Below are 13849 nucleotides of genomic sequence, written 5' to 3'. Positions count from 1 at the left end.
TAGCCAAGCACCTGAAAGCATAGCTGCCGTTTGTTCTGAGGCTGCATCTCTCTCAGATTCCTCTACAACTGACTTCCATAATGTCCCAACACGTCTTTCAGCTGTATTCTATGACATTAAACACGTGCTCAACATGAATTAACCGCTGGTACCTGCAATTATCCACCTTCTAAGCCTTTAATATTCTTTATTAGGATTTAGTTCTGTTAATTCGGGGCTGTAGTATTTGAGGAAGTCATCAGGTTTAGCAGGAATTGAAATGGATGATACACACAGACAATAATTATCTGGCATTTCTTCACCATTTGGGTCATTTTGAGGCTGGAATTTATTTTCTAGAAAGAACCACGTTGGGTAAATATTAGTTTTCTGTGCTTTAATGAAGCTGAAATTGAATTTTAGGCTTGCCCAAAGACAGATTTTATATTTTTGTGCCCTGGAACTCACAGAAATGAATAAGAAACTCTTCTTCTTAGTGTTATTAAAGTGTTTTCTGATGTATTTTCGTGCTCCTTATCATGACGCAGGAACTGAATGCTGTGATCTTGCAGTGAAATCGGTTAAATCGAGCTGCAGTTTATGCTGTTTTCCAGCGCTGTCACGATGGTGCCCGGCTGTGTAAAGCTGTCACTGACTGCAGGCTGCACCTGAATACATAATGCAAACTCACACAAGTCGTGTCCTTTGAATTCAAATGTTACCCGACAACACGCCCAGCTGCCCTGTTACACATGACCACAGATGAGAGGCACACACCTTATCTGAAAAGGCGAATTAATGCTGATGATGTGTGTCACGGAGGATTCCCATTCCTCGATCTTCTTCTTCTCAGTAAACACAGATGATTGAGCTCTTTCCTGCCAGGCTTCCTGTCTGATTTTCTTCTTCTTCTTCTTCTTTTTCCCGTCCTGTCTCTCTCTTTGTGGCCCTGCAGGCGACGGCCAGGTGGACTTTGAGGAATTCATGACGATACTGGGGCCTAAGCTGCTGTCCTCCGACAACAGAGAAGGATTCCTGGGTAACACCATTGACAACATCTTCTGGCAGGTGCGAGACATAACTTCCTCCTCCCAGCAGGCAAACCGTCTGTTTCTCATCACTTTGACTACCTGTTATTTATCAGCTCCATCTTTTTTCACCTCTGGCATTCAGAGCAAATCTCACATTCTCAAGCACAGCCCGAGTTTCTGCAGGAACAGAAAATACCCTCCCAGCCTGCTTCTTTCTGCTTCTTTCTGCTTTTTTTGAGTTGGGGGAAGGAAAGGAGACCTGGGGAGAATTCAGAGGTATGCTTGAGTGTGTTTGGGCATAATGTTAGCGCTGTAAAGACTTCAGGGATGCTATCTCAGGAATGTCTGAGTTTGTGTGTGTTTAAGTAGCCACAGTGGGTGCGATGGTCATTAAGGCTGCATTAATGCTGTTCTCTGAGTCATTATCTGCCTCTTAAGGCCTGCAACATCACAGAAACAGTGTAGAAGCTGTGTCTGTGAGGTGTTTGCATGCAGAGACGGGGGGGCGACAGCACTCAGGAAGCTGTGCTCTGCTTCCCTTGGACCAACTGAGAGGAGAAACGTTTAGAGGGTGACTCACTGGAATCAGGAGGAAGTTACACAGACCTTCCTCATCCCAGGTTTCATCTCTTTAGAGAAGATAATAACTGAGGAAACGGTTAACTATGCTGTTCACGGATCAGAAAACAAACACATTCAAATGCTGATTTTAATGGAAGATCTTTTATAAATGAGATGCACAGCTTCTGGGATGGAGAGGAGGACCAACCTGGACTGCAGGGTGCCACCCAGCGAGCCTAAAGAGACAATATGAGGGGATGGGGGGGGTGCCCCACATAAAGAGACAGGAATATGAAGGAAAATCACAAAGGAGAAGAGAAAATGAAAGACGTGTGAGAGTCTGTGACTCATGAAGGTGGCAGACAGTGTGCATCTCAGGGGATTTAAAACATTCAACTCCCACAAAGGATGGAGCGGGAGAGGATGGATGGAGCGGGAAAGGATGGATGGAGCGGGAAAGGATGGATGGATGGAGAGGGAAAGGATGGATGGATGGAGCGGGAGAGGATGGATGGATGGAGCGGGAGAGGATGGATGGAGCGGGAAAGGATGGATGGATGGAGCGGGAAAGGATGGATGGAGCGGGAAAGGATGGATGGAGCGGGAAAGGATGGATGGAGAGGGAAAGGATGGATGGATGGAGCGGGAAAGGATGGATGGAGCGGGAAAGGATGGATGGAGAGGGAAAGGATGGATGGAGCGGGAAAGGATGGATGGAGCGGGAAAGGATGGATGGAGCGGGAAAGGATGGATGGATGGAGCGGGAAAGGATGGATGGATGGAGCGGGAAAGGATGGATGGAGCGGGAAAGGATGGATGGAGCGGGAAAGGATGGATGGAGCGGGAAAGGATGGATGGAGCGGGAAAGGATGGATGGAGCGGGAAAGGATGGATGGAGAGGGAAAGGATGGATGGATGGAGCGGGAAAGGATGGATGGAGCCGGGAAAGGATGGATGGAGAGGGAAAGGATGGATGGATGGAGCGGGAAAGGATGGATGGATGGAGCGGGAGAGGATGGATGGAGCGGGAAAGGATGGATGGATGGAGCGGGAAAGGATGGATGGAGCGGGAAAGGATGGATGGAGCGGGAAAGGATGGATGGAGAGGGAAAGGATGGATGGAGCGGGAAAGGATGGATGGAGCGGGAAAGGATGGATGGAGCGGGAAAGGATGGATGGAGCGGGAAAGGATGGATGGAGAGGGAAAGGATGGATGGAGAGGGAAAGGATGGATGGAGCGGGAAAGGATGGATGGAGCGGGAAAGGATGGATGGAGCGGGAAAGGATGGATGGAGCGGGAAAGGATGGATGGATGGAGCGGGAAAGGATGGATGGATGGAGCGGGAAAGGATGGATGGAGAGGGAAAGGATGGATGGATGGAGCGGGAAAGGATGGATGGATGGAGCGGGAGAGGATGGATGGAGCGGGAAAGGATGGATGGATGGAGCGGGAAAGGATGGATGGAGAGGGAAAGGATGGATGGATGGATGGAGCGGGAAAGGATGGATGGAGAGGGAAAGGATGGATGGATGGAGCGGGAAAGGATGGATGGAGCGGGAAAGGATGGATGGATGGAGCGGGAAAGGATGGATGGATGGAGCGGGAAAGGATGGATGGATGGAGCGGGAAAGGATGGATGGAGCGGGAAAGGATGGATGGAGCGGGAAAGGATGGATGGAGCGGGAGAGGATGGATGGAGCGGGAAAGGATGGATGGAGAGGGAAAGGATGGATGGATGGAGCGGGAAAGGATGGATGGATGGAGCGGGAAAGGATGGATGGATGGAGCGGGAAAGGATGGATGGATGGAGCGGGAAAGGATGGATGGATGGAGCGGGAAAGGATGGATGGAGCGGGAGAGGATGGATGGAGCGGGAGAGGATGGATGGAGAGGGAAAGGATGGATGGAGCGGGAAAGGATGGATGGATGGAGCGGGAAAGGATGGATGGATGGAGCGGGAAAGGATGGATGGAGCGGGAAAGGATGGATGGAGCGGGAAAGGATGGATGGAGCGGGAGAGGATGGATGGAGCGGGAAAGGATGGATGGAGAGGGAAAGGATGGATGGATGGAGCGGGAAAGGATGGATGGATGGAGCGGGAAAGGATGGATGGATGGAGCGGGAAAGGATGGATGGATGGAGCGGGAAAGGATGGATGGATGGAGCGGGAAAGGATGGATGGAGCGGGAGAGGATGGATGGAGCGGGAGAGGATGGATGGAGAGGGAAAGGATGGATGGAGCGGGAAAGGATGGATGGATGGAGCGGGAAAGGATGGATGGATGGAGCGGGAAAGGATGGATGGAGCGGGAAAGGATGGATGGAGCGGGAAAGGATGGATGGAGCGGGAAAGGATGGATGGAGCGGGAAAGGATGGATGGAGCGGGAAAGGATGGATGGATGGAGCGGGAAAGGATGGATGGAGCCGGGAAAGGATGGATGGAGCCGGGAAAGGATGGATGGATGGAGCGGGAAAGGATGGATGGAGCGGGAAAGGATGGATGGAGCGGGAAAGGATGGATGGAGCCGGAAAGGATGGATGGAGCGGGAAATGAAAGCACAAAGCCAAAGAGTCCAGCAGGAGAGGAGGGGAGGGAAATGGCTGCAGGGGGGTGTCTCAGAGGAGCCTGTTTCTATTTCACAGACTTCAGGGGAGGCAGGAGAGATGGAGCTGGGTTAAAAAGGAGGAGAAAAAAGGAGGAGAAAAAAGGAGGAGATGGAGCTGTGTTAAAAAGGAGGAGAAAAAGGAGGAGATGGAGCTGGGTTAAAAAGGAGGAGAAAAAAGGAGGAGATGGAGCTGGGTTAAAAAGGAGGAGAAAAAGGAGGAGATGGAGCTGGGTTAAAAAGGAGGAGAAAAAGGAGGAGATGGAGCTGTGTTAAAAAGGAGGAGAAAAAGGAGGAGATGGAGCTGGGTTAAAAAGGAGGAGAAAAAAGGAGGAGATGGAGCTGGGTTAAAAAGGAGGAGAAAAAAGGAGGAGATGGAGCTGGGTTAAAAAGGAGGAGAAAAAGGAGGAGATGGAGCTGGGTTAAAAAGGAGGAGAAAAAAGGAGGAGCTGGAGCTGGGTCACCACAGAGAAACCGTCAGCACGATTCCTTCACTGCAGAATTAGCAGGTTTTAGCAGGTTTTATCTGTAATAAGACAGTAGAATTATTGGAATTCCTTTTGGTCCTTTGGTTCCTTTTTCTTCAGCAGCACAAAGCTTCCCTACAGTCTGACTGAAAATGTTTACAGATGTTTGGCTGCAGAACCTTCAGCAGCTGCTGGATGCAGGAAAACAGGAGCTTCCTGCCGGCAGTTTCTGCCTCTTTCTTTGCTCTGGTTCAGTGGGATTCTGCTCATTCCTCTCAGCCTCTCAGATGAATATTCAGCTCATCGTTCTGCAGTAAAACATCGTTCATTGACTCATTCGCACCACAATTATTGTCCAGAACATCTTTGTTTTGGACTCTTCCAGATGAAAAGCCTTTATTTTGCTGCTGTTCCATAAATCTGGACATTTCATTCAAATATTCTGATGATATTCTGATTTCTGTGCCCATAATCAATGAGCTCACCAGACAGAAATGTGCTGTGAGTTCATCTGAGAGACTTTAGAGTCAGATGCCTGCAGTAAGAACATGTTCTCGGGTTGCTGGGCATTTAAAACAGTTCATTTGCTGTGTGGCTCTCATCACAAAGTAAGACAGAAAGGAGGTTTTTGCCTTTATTGACAGACTGCTGCAGACAGTGGAGGTCTGACGCTAACAGCCACGGGTTTGAATAGATTCAGGGAGGATTTCAGCTTCTTTATTGGATGCAAACTCTACCAGGAGAAGCTGTTCACTGCACCTGTCCACAAACCTTTCAGCTTCCCAGGTCCTGGCATTCATCAGGATGTTTCCTTCATCTCACATAACTAACCCAAACAGAAGAGCGAGTTCTCCACATGGCAGCTGCTCTGTCAGAGGGGGGCAGCCACCCGGCAGGACTGCTCCCCCATCAGAATGTCCTGATACTTTCCAAACAGAGCATCACACCCTTCACCCTTTTCCTGGCGTTTACTTCCCTGAGCCGAGCAGCTGAAGGCTTCAGATGGAGTTCTGTTTGTGCAACTTAAGAAGAAGAAACATCTGTGGAAGCTCACAGGAGAAGGAAGGAGGATGAGGAGCAAACTAGAGTCTTACTCTCTTAATCAAAGGTGGGAAACCGTCCTCTGATCGAATCGAATGGACAAAAACAGAGAAAGCTGATGAAGATGGGACCCGAGTCGGCATAAAGAAGGCGCCGTGCAAACAAAGGGACCCGAGGAGCATGAATGATGACCAGAGCAGTTAAAACTGGAATTAGGAGGGAAACCTATCGGAGCGGCACAAGGAAAAGCTTTTTTAGAGAAAAAGTGAAGCCAAAGAAGCTCCAGAACCCAAAGGACAGAGTCCCAAAGAACATAAACCCAAGAGTCAGAGCTGAGGTTTGTCTCAGTCTATCTGTGAAAAGGGTAAGAAGTGGTTCAAATCTCTGCTGAAACACTCTGTAACGTTCATTTTAATGAGCTCTGATATCAGTCTTTTAAAGGGTTGCCTCCCTGTTGCATAATAACTGAGAAATGGCTGTAATATGGGCTGATGAAATGCTTTCAGAGCTGCTTTTCCCTCAGTCAGCTGTGACTGGTTCTGTTGTTCTGAGGCCTCATTTCAGCCATTTTTTAAGTGTCCTTGTTCAGATTTCTTTAGTTTAGCATCATCTTTACTCCAATGTGAGACATTAAGCTGGTAAAGTCAGAGGAAAACAAACTTTTTGTTAAGGGTCAGAAGACAGAGCAGGTGGAGGCCTGACGACTGGAGGCCCGGCGGGACGAGAGGCTGGGGAGGCACCTGCTCCTCTGATTGATGCGTCTTGGCTCTCGCTGACAGGCTCTCGCCGTGTTCTCGCAGATTTAGGTTCAGAAATCTCTCAGATCTTCATGTGGCCTGTCGGTTTCTCCGTGAGCGTCCGTCAGAGTCTGCTGGTGGCAACAGGAAGCTGCTCTGGAGCTGCCTTTCTTCAGCTGTCATCTGCAGCTCAGACACATTTCGCTCCGTTTCCCTGCATGCATTCGAGGCAAAGACAGCAGAAATCAAGCATCACCTCCAGCTGCTCGTGCCACAGCTTGCTTATGTTCCCTGGAGCGCCACATATTTTTTTACCAGGTCTGCAAATTGGCAATGACCCCCTAAAAAAGGTCAATATGACGTTGACACGGGGACCATAGCAACAGAAACCCCACAAGGAGCCCCTGATAAAGTGCATGAGCAGCTTTGGCAGACCGAGGCAGACCTACATGATATCAGACAGATGGTTTCAGGGACCCCCATGATGCTCACTTACAGATAATTATATTTTCCAGGTCCACCAGAAAAAAGGTGACTCAAACAGTACAATCCCTGCCAAAAGAATTAGGCCATTTATTCAGCTGTTACATTCTGCCAAAAGAAAGAAAAAGAGAAGGAAAAACCATCGAAACTCAGGTGATTTTCACACATTAAATTAAAAAAATTCATGAATTAATACAACCGACGGCTTTTTTCAGGTCGAGAATGCAAAAGAAATATTGAATTGTGAAAAAATGAATCACATCTAGTGACAATTTGATCAAAAAGATACATGTACACTTAATTTATTATTCCTCTGAGGCTGAAAAATGCTCCTGCTGCTGGTAAGGAGGCAGAAAATGTCTTTGATGGACACATCTGCCTCAGACCTTTACTCACAGCTGGAAATAGCCCCTTTAATCCTCTCCCTGTTAATAAACAGCAGAAGCAGGCCTCTGGGAGTTTGAGTTTGGTGCTAAAAGAAGCAGCAAAAATGCTAAAATTGATATGTTTCCATCAGGCTCCTCTTTTATGACCAAATGCACAGAATCTGATGGATGAAGTTGAGAAAACAAGCGACTTTCCTCTATATTTTCCACTTTTTATATTCTGAAATCTCTTTATCTGACGCCCGTTTAAAAACCTTTGAATCCACAGTCAGGATGATTTTATTTACCGGCTAAATATTTGTCCTTATAAGCATAGAAATGTCCTTCTTTATGCCCAAAGTTGTGCATCAGCTTTAAGACACGTTGCTTTGAGTTTGGCTCCCTGACATGTTTCCCTTTCACTTCCTTTGTGTTGGCACTTGGCCCAAAGTGGGGTGGAACCAGCATCTTTTGTCAGACTTTGACTCGATGCAGTTTATTGAGGTGCTTTTATCATCCTTTCCATTGTTTCCAGTGACAGCTCTCTTGTCGGGGGCATGTTTCCTGTCAATCAGCCAGCTGCAACAGCTCATTAAGCTCTGCCAGCGCTCCCTTTTAACTCCACACTCATCCGCATATTAAGGTATTCCTTTGAGAAAATCAGCACCGTATATCTTATAGTTGTGTTTTCCAAAGAATGAAATAGTTTTCTGTCATTTTTTGAGTATAAATCCTCCCAGACGGGTGATAGTTGGCTGCAGCAGCTCCTCTCACCTTCTGTTTTCAACACCTTGCTTAGCTCCTCTGTCTCTGAGATCCTCTGAGATCTGAGCCAGAAGACAAGTCCAGTCAAGTCCTTTCTTTCTTCATACGAGCCATCATAGCCTCATGGGGCTTCACAGTCTCTGAATACCACTCATTCAGCACTTGATTACAGAGAAGGAGCCTTTTTCAAAGGAAAACTAGAGAAGAAACCCTGAACAGAGCATCTGAGGAACGATTCCTCCTCCAGGATGGGCCATTATGGAACAAAAGACCAAGAAAGGGGTTTTATAATGGAGAATTTAGAAGATTTATGTGGAAATAATCCATGAAGACATCGAGTAGCGACCACATTTGGTCACACAGAAGAGATAAAATATGATAATTCAAGCTGTTAGGAGGTATTAATCTATCAATCAGATATAAAAGGACGACTCAGCACCCCAAAGGTGGAGGTGGGACAGCTGCACTCTGGCTGAGGTGTAAATGTGTAAAGTGGCTTTTTAGGCTTCTTCTTTCCTTTTAGGGGAAGAAGCCGGGTGTTTCTCCCATGTGAAATCCTCCTCCTGTGGTGTTTGTTTCTGCTCTAAAGCCTGTGTGGTACGTGGGAGTATTTCCATAATTATGGAAATGAATGATAAATCAATAGACATGTGCAGAGAGGAGGAGGCATGCAAACACATGATCTCACTCAGTTACATAAAATGTGTTTGCTTGCCTCATTATGCGAACATATGTATGTCTGAAGATAGTTTCCCTCTCTTCCATAAGCGTATTAATATCTTTCTAACTGTCCTCTGGTGACGCTTCAGTTGGAAGTTTGATGCTTCTCTCATATGAAGCTCCGCCTGCATGTGAAACGGCTTCTTTTCTGCCTTTGGTCGGGGGAAATTCAGCCGTTTCTCCCACTTTGAGTCTAAAGTGAAACCTTCTGGTGTCTCGGACCCAAAGGACCGGTTTGACCCTTCAGATGTTTTCATCTATGCCAAAAATGAGAAATTTTACATTCAAAGACTGAAAATGAGAAAGAAAAGTGGAAGTAGCTCTTAAATATATTATTCTTTCTTACTTTGGTCTCTTTAATGTTCAGATATTTTACTTTTAGTTTGTGAAACCAGACGATTTGACGTCTTTTTAAGTGAAATATCGTAGTTCTGTTGGTTTGTTTCAGCTTAAGTAAAGCATCTCTGCCACCATCTGTCCCTCTTCTTCACTCATCTGCCTCTTCTTCATACTTTCCTCGTCCTTCCCCTCTCCCCCGACCCCCTTTTCTCCCCCTCTTCCCCATGCCGGCCTCGCTGTGTCCATCTGTTGTGCGAAACCAAGCGACTGATTGTATTTGAGGCTGTCAGGGATGTAAATAACGCAGGGATGCTCTGTGCATACATATGTGTGGATTTAAGGGAAGAGCTGCGGGGAGGATGTGATTTTCTCTGGAAGATCATAAAAGATGGAGCAAAGGAGTCACATCAGAGCCTCCTGAATCATTTTATAAGGCTGTAAATGCAGCGTTTTAATTGATAAAGCCATTGAATTGATGGGGCCGGCATGCATTAATCCTCCTGTATCACACACAATCAGACGGCTGTAAATAGCTTCAGCTTCACATTACAAAGCAGCGTTTCTGCAGATATAAGCCGGTGCAGAACATGCTGCTCGGTTATCTCACACACTGCTGATGGCTCTCTGCATTGATCCCTGTGTCCCTGCAGTTTGACATGCAGCAGCTGTCTCTGGATGAGCTCAAGCAGGTGCTGTTCCACGCTTTCCGAGACCACCTGACGATGAAGGACATCGAGAACATCATCATCACCGAGGAGGAGAGCCTCAATGAAACCTCAGGGAACTGTCCCGAGTATGAGGGAGGTGAGGAAGCGTGGCGTTCATATTCTGCATTATTTACAGCAGCACAGGCTGCGGTTACCAAGGTGAAAAAGCTCTAAAGAAACAGAAAAGAAATCTGTTGCAGAGGGGTTGATGGGGAAATCTATATCTCAATATACTGGAGCTAAAAGCCAAGTAACAATGTGCAAAAATACAAGAAACAGCAGGAGACTGACCTGCTTCCAGGTCTCTGACGGATCCCTGGAGCAGAGTTTAGTGAGAAATGATAAAGACACAATCTTCCTGCTCAGGTCCTTTAAATATAGAAGACAAACAACGCCGGTTAGGGAAAGGAAAAGATGCTTTAACATGAAATATGATCACATCTCGGTTAAGATAATTCCTCTGCAGCTGAAATGTGAGGATGGGCTGTTTATAATGAGGTAGCCATGACTGAAATGAGTTAAAAGCACCTTTGAAGACACGTTATTTGGGTGAAATGTTGCTTGAAATCCTACTTAATGTGTTAAAATAAAGAAATATCTGCCCCAGGTTTGATCTGTAGGGTGTCTACAGAAACAAAAGCAGAAACCTGGCCCCGTGGCTGCTGTGAAACATCCTTCAAGACAGACTGGAGAGCAGTAAAGACAGATCAAATGTGCTAGAAAACTTCTAAAAGTCTTAATGAATCCACTGGGTACCGGCCCACAGGCTCAGTGAGACCTAAAAAGAGTGTGCCGGCGGGAAATGGAGGAGAAGGCGGCGTAAAGGAGGAGATAAGAGGCTAAAGAAGGGATCAGGGAAGTGCTGGCCAGACATTTCCCAAAGTTTCTGGTGTTTAGGGTGGAATATACCATGCGTTGGGGAGGTTAGGGGGAGTTAAAACACTGAAATAAAAGAGGGTTTAAGAAGAGGAGATGAAAGGAGTCTGTTACCCTCATCCTCTACTTCCTTCCACCATCCTCTGTCTGTCAGGTGGGAGCTCAGTTCTGCTCACAGCTCCTCTTCGACCCACCAGTCAGAGCTCTGAGTCGGAGTTACTGATGCAGTGTGGGACTCTGACAGACTCAGACAGGGGAACTGGCAGAAAGGAAACTTCTCTGCTCATCTGCCTCTTTCAATCACCATGAAACCCCGTCTTTGGGGGAAGGAAGTCCTGAACAGACTGATAGCAGAGCAAAAGTTCCACCCTGCCTTTGTTTTTGCTGCTTTTGTAACCGCTCTGAGTCACTTCTGCTTCAAATCTGGGTCACAGAAATAAGCTGCAACACAAGGCAACTGGAAAGCCTTTTCTTTCAGGCAAAGGACATTCGTGTCCCGTGAGAACCGAGCCAGGATTCTGAAATCTGACATTTTTATTGAGGTGCAAAAGAAGAGTTTTTTATTCACGTTAGCATGAAGTGTGACAAAACAGTTTGTTTCAGAGCTTTTGACTGCATGTCACACTTTTCATTTGGCTGAGGTGAGCTCCAACATTTATAGACCTCTGCAGAAATATGATCTGAAACAGCACAGATCACAACACTTATACAGCCCCAAAAACATCTGGACGCCGTGTGGGACGTGAATAAAATCAGAACGCAGCAGATTTACAGTTTTCCACCAGGAACAACATCAAATGTGAGACATTTCGCTCTTTCTTCTCATTTTAAATGTCATCAACGTGTCTCAAAAGCATTGGGATGAGGCCCAGTTCACCACTGTGTAGCATCCCCTCTTCCTTTAACCACATCTGGACACATCTGGGGACGGAAGAGACCAGCCGCTGGACCTTAGAGGGAGGAATGTTGTCCCAGGGACTGAAGCTGCTCAACATTTCTTCAGGACATTCCTGGAGCTGGAATAAAAGGAGCATCTCAGCTGTTTTCAGAACCTCTTTTCCAGCTTTATCCAGATGTGTTGTTGCATCAGATTCCAGATGAGCAGATATTTGTCATTTCAGCATGTTTAGAAGTGGATATAGATGGATTTAGATGTGCATATCTGTGAGTAAAAGAAAGCCTTTGCTGTCAGAATCTGGTGCCTGCTGTTGGTTAGTCCTTCACATCACCTTGAAGGGGTTTGTGGAGATGACTTCAACCCAAAGATATCAGTGGCTTTTCCCTCATATGCTGGTTTTTAAAGGTTTTTAAGCATTAACTCGGTTCCTATTTGAACCATTCTTTGGTTGAAAGACATGCTGAGATCCTGTTTTGCTGTAGAATCTGTTAATTCAGACTTAATCCTTCAGCCGATGCCTTTAATCTGCCCTGGTGCAGCATATTGACCCAAACCATGATACATCCACCAACATGTTCACACATGGGGCTCTGTTTTGGTGCCATATGTCCCCATAAAAAACAGCACCAAACAAACAGCACCAAACAAACAGCTCCAAACAAACAGCACCAAACGACCAGCACCAAACGAACGGCACCAAACGAACGGCACCAAACGAACGGCACCAAACGAACGGCACCAAACGAACGGCACCAAACGAACGGCACCAAACAAACGGCACCAAACAAACGGCACCAAACAAACAGCACCAAACAACCGGCACCAAACAAACGGCACCAAAAAACCGGCACCAAACGAACGGCGCCAAACGAACGGCGCCAAACAAGCGGCGCCAAACAAACGGCACCAAACAAACGGCACCAAACAAACGGCACCAAACAAACGGCGCCAAACAAACGGCGCCAAACAAACGGCACCAAACAACCGGCACCAAAGAAACGGCACCAAACAAACAGCTCCAAACAAACAGCACCAAACAAACAGCACCAAACAACCAGCACCAAACAACCAGCACCAAACAAACGGCACCAAACAACCAGCACCAAACAACCAGCACCAAACAAACAGCACCAAACAACCAGCACCAAACAACCAGCACCAAACAACCAGCACCAAACAAACAGCACCAAACAACCAGCACCAAACAACCAGCACCAAACAACCAGCACCAAACAAACAGCACCAAACAACCAGCACCAAACAACCAGCACCAAACAACCAGCACCAAACAACCAGCACCAAACAACCAGCACCAAACAAACAGCACCAAACAACCAGCACCAAACAAACAGCACCAAACAAACAGCGCCAAACAACCAGCGCCAAACAAACAGCGCCACACAAACAGCGCCAAACAAACAACACCAAACAAACAGCACCAAACAACCAGCACCAAACAACGAGCACCAAACAACCAGCGCCAAACAAACAGCGCCACACAAACAGCGCCAAACAAACAGCACCAAACAAACAGCACCAAACAACCAGCACCAAACAACCAGCGCCAAACAAACAGCGCCACACAAACAGCGCCAAACAAACAGCACCAAACAAACAGCACCAAACAACCAGCACCAAACAACCAGCACCAAACAACCAGCGCCAAACAAACAGCGCCACACAAACAGCGCCAAACAAACAACACCAAACAAACAGCACCAAACAAACAGCACCAAACAACCAGCACCAAACAACCAGCACCAAACAACCAGCACCAAACAAACAGCACCAAACAAACAGCACCAAACAACCGGCACCAAACAACCGGCACCAAACAACCGGCACCAAACAACCGGCGCCAAACAAACAGCGCCACACAAACAGCGCCAAACAAACGGCGCCAAACAAACGGCGCCAAACAAACGGCGCCAAACAACCGGCACCAAACTACCGGCACCAAACAACCGGCACCAAACAACCGGCACCAAACAACCAGCACCAAACAACCAGCACCAAACAAACAGCTCCAAACAAACAGCGCCAAACAAACAGCGCCAAACAAACAACGCCAAACAAACAGCGCCAAACAAACAGCGCCAAACAAACAGCGCCAAACAAACAGCGCCAAACAACCAGCGCCAAACACACAGCGCCAAACAAACAGCGCCAAACAACCAGCGCCAAACAAACAGCGCCAAACAAACAGCGCCAAACAAACAGCGCCAAACAACCAGCGCCAAACAACCAGCGCCAAACAACCAGCGCCAAACAACCAG

General features: G+C 47.2%; 1 protein-coding gene across 1 annotated transcript in view; it reads left to right on the top strand.

Moving 5' to 3' along the window:
• Positions 1 to 13849, top strand: part of caln2 (calneuron 2) — a 52770-nt gene that overhangs the window by 24032 nt on the left and 14889 nt on the right. The window contains exons 4-5 of the mRNA XM_072375603.1: positions 935 to 1047; positions 9743 to 9896. Coding sequence (XP_072231704.1) covers positions 935 to 1047; positions 9743 to 9896 — 267 coding nt within the window. The remainder of the gene's footprint in view (positions 1 to 934; positions 1048 to 9742; positions 9897 to 13849) is intronic.

This window comes from Leuresthes tenuis, unplaced genomic scaffold, assembly GCF_036924035.1.
Source record: "Leuresthes tenuis unplaced genomic scaffold, fLeuTen1.0.hap1 SCAF_21, whole genome shotgun sequence".
Taxonomy (NCBI): domain Eukaryota; kingdom Metazoa; phylum Chordata; class Actinopteri; order Atheriniformes; family Atherinopsidae; genus Leuresthes; species Leuresthes tenuis.
Note: the sequence above shows the minus strand (reverse complement) of the source record. Positions and strands in the feature narration are given on the sequence as shown.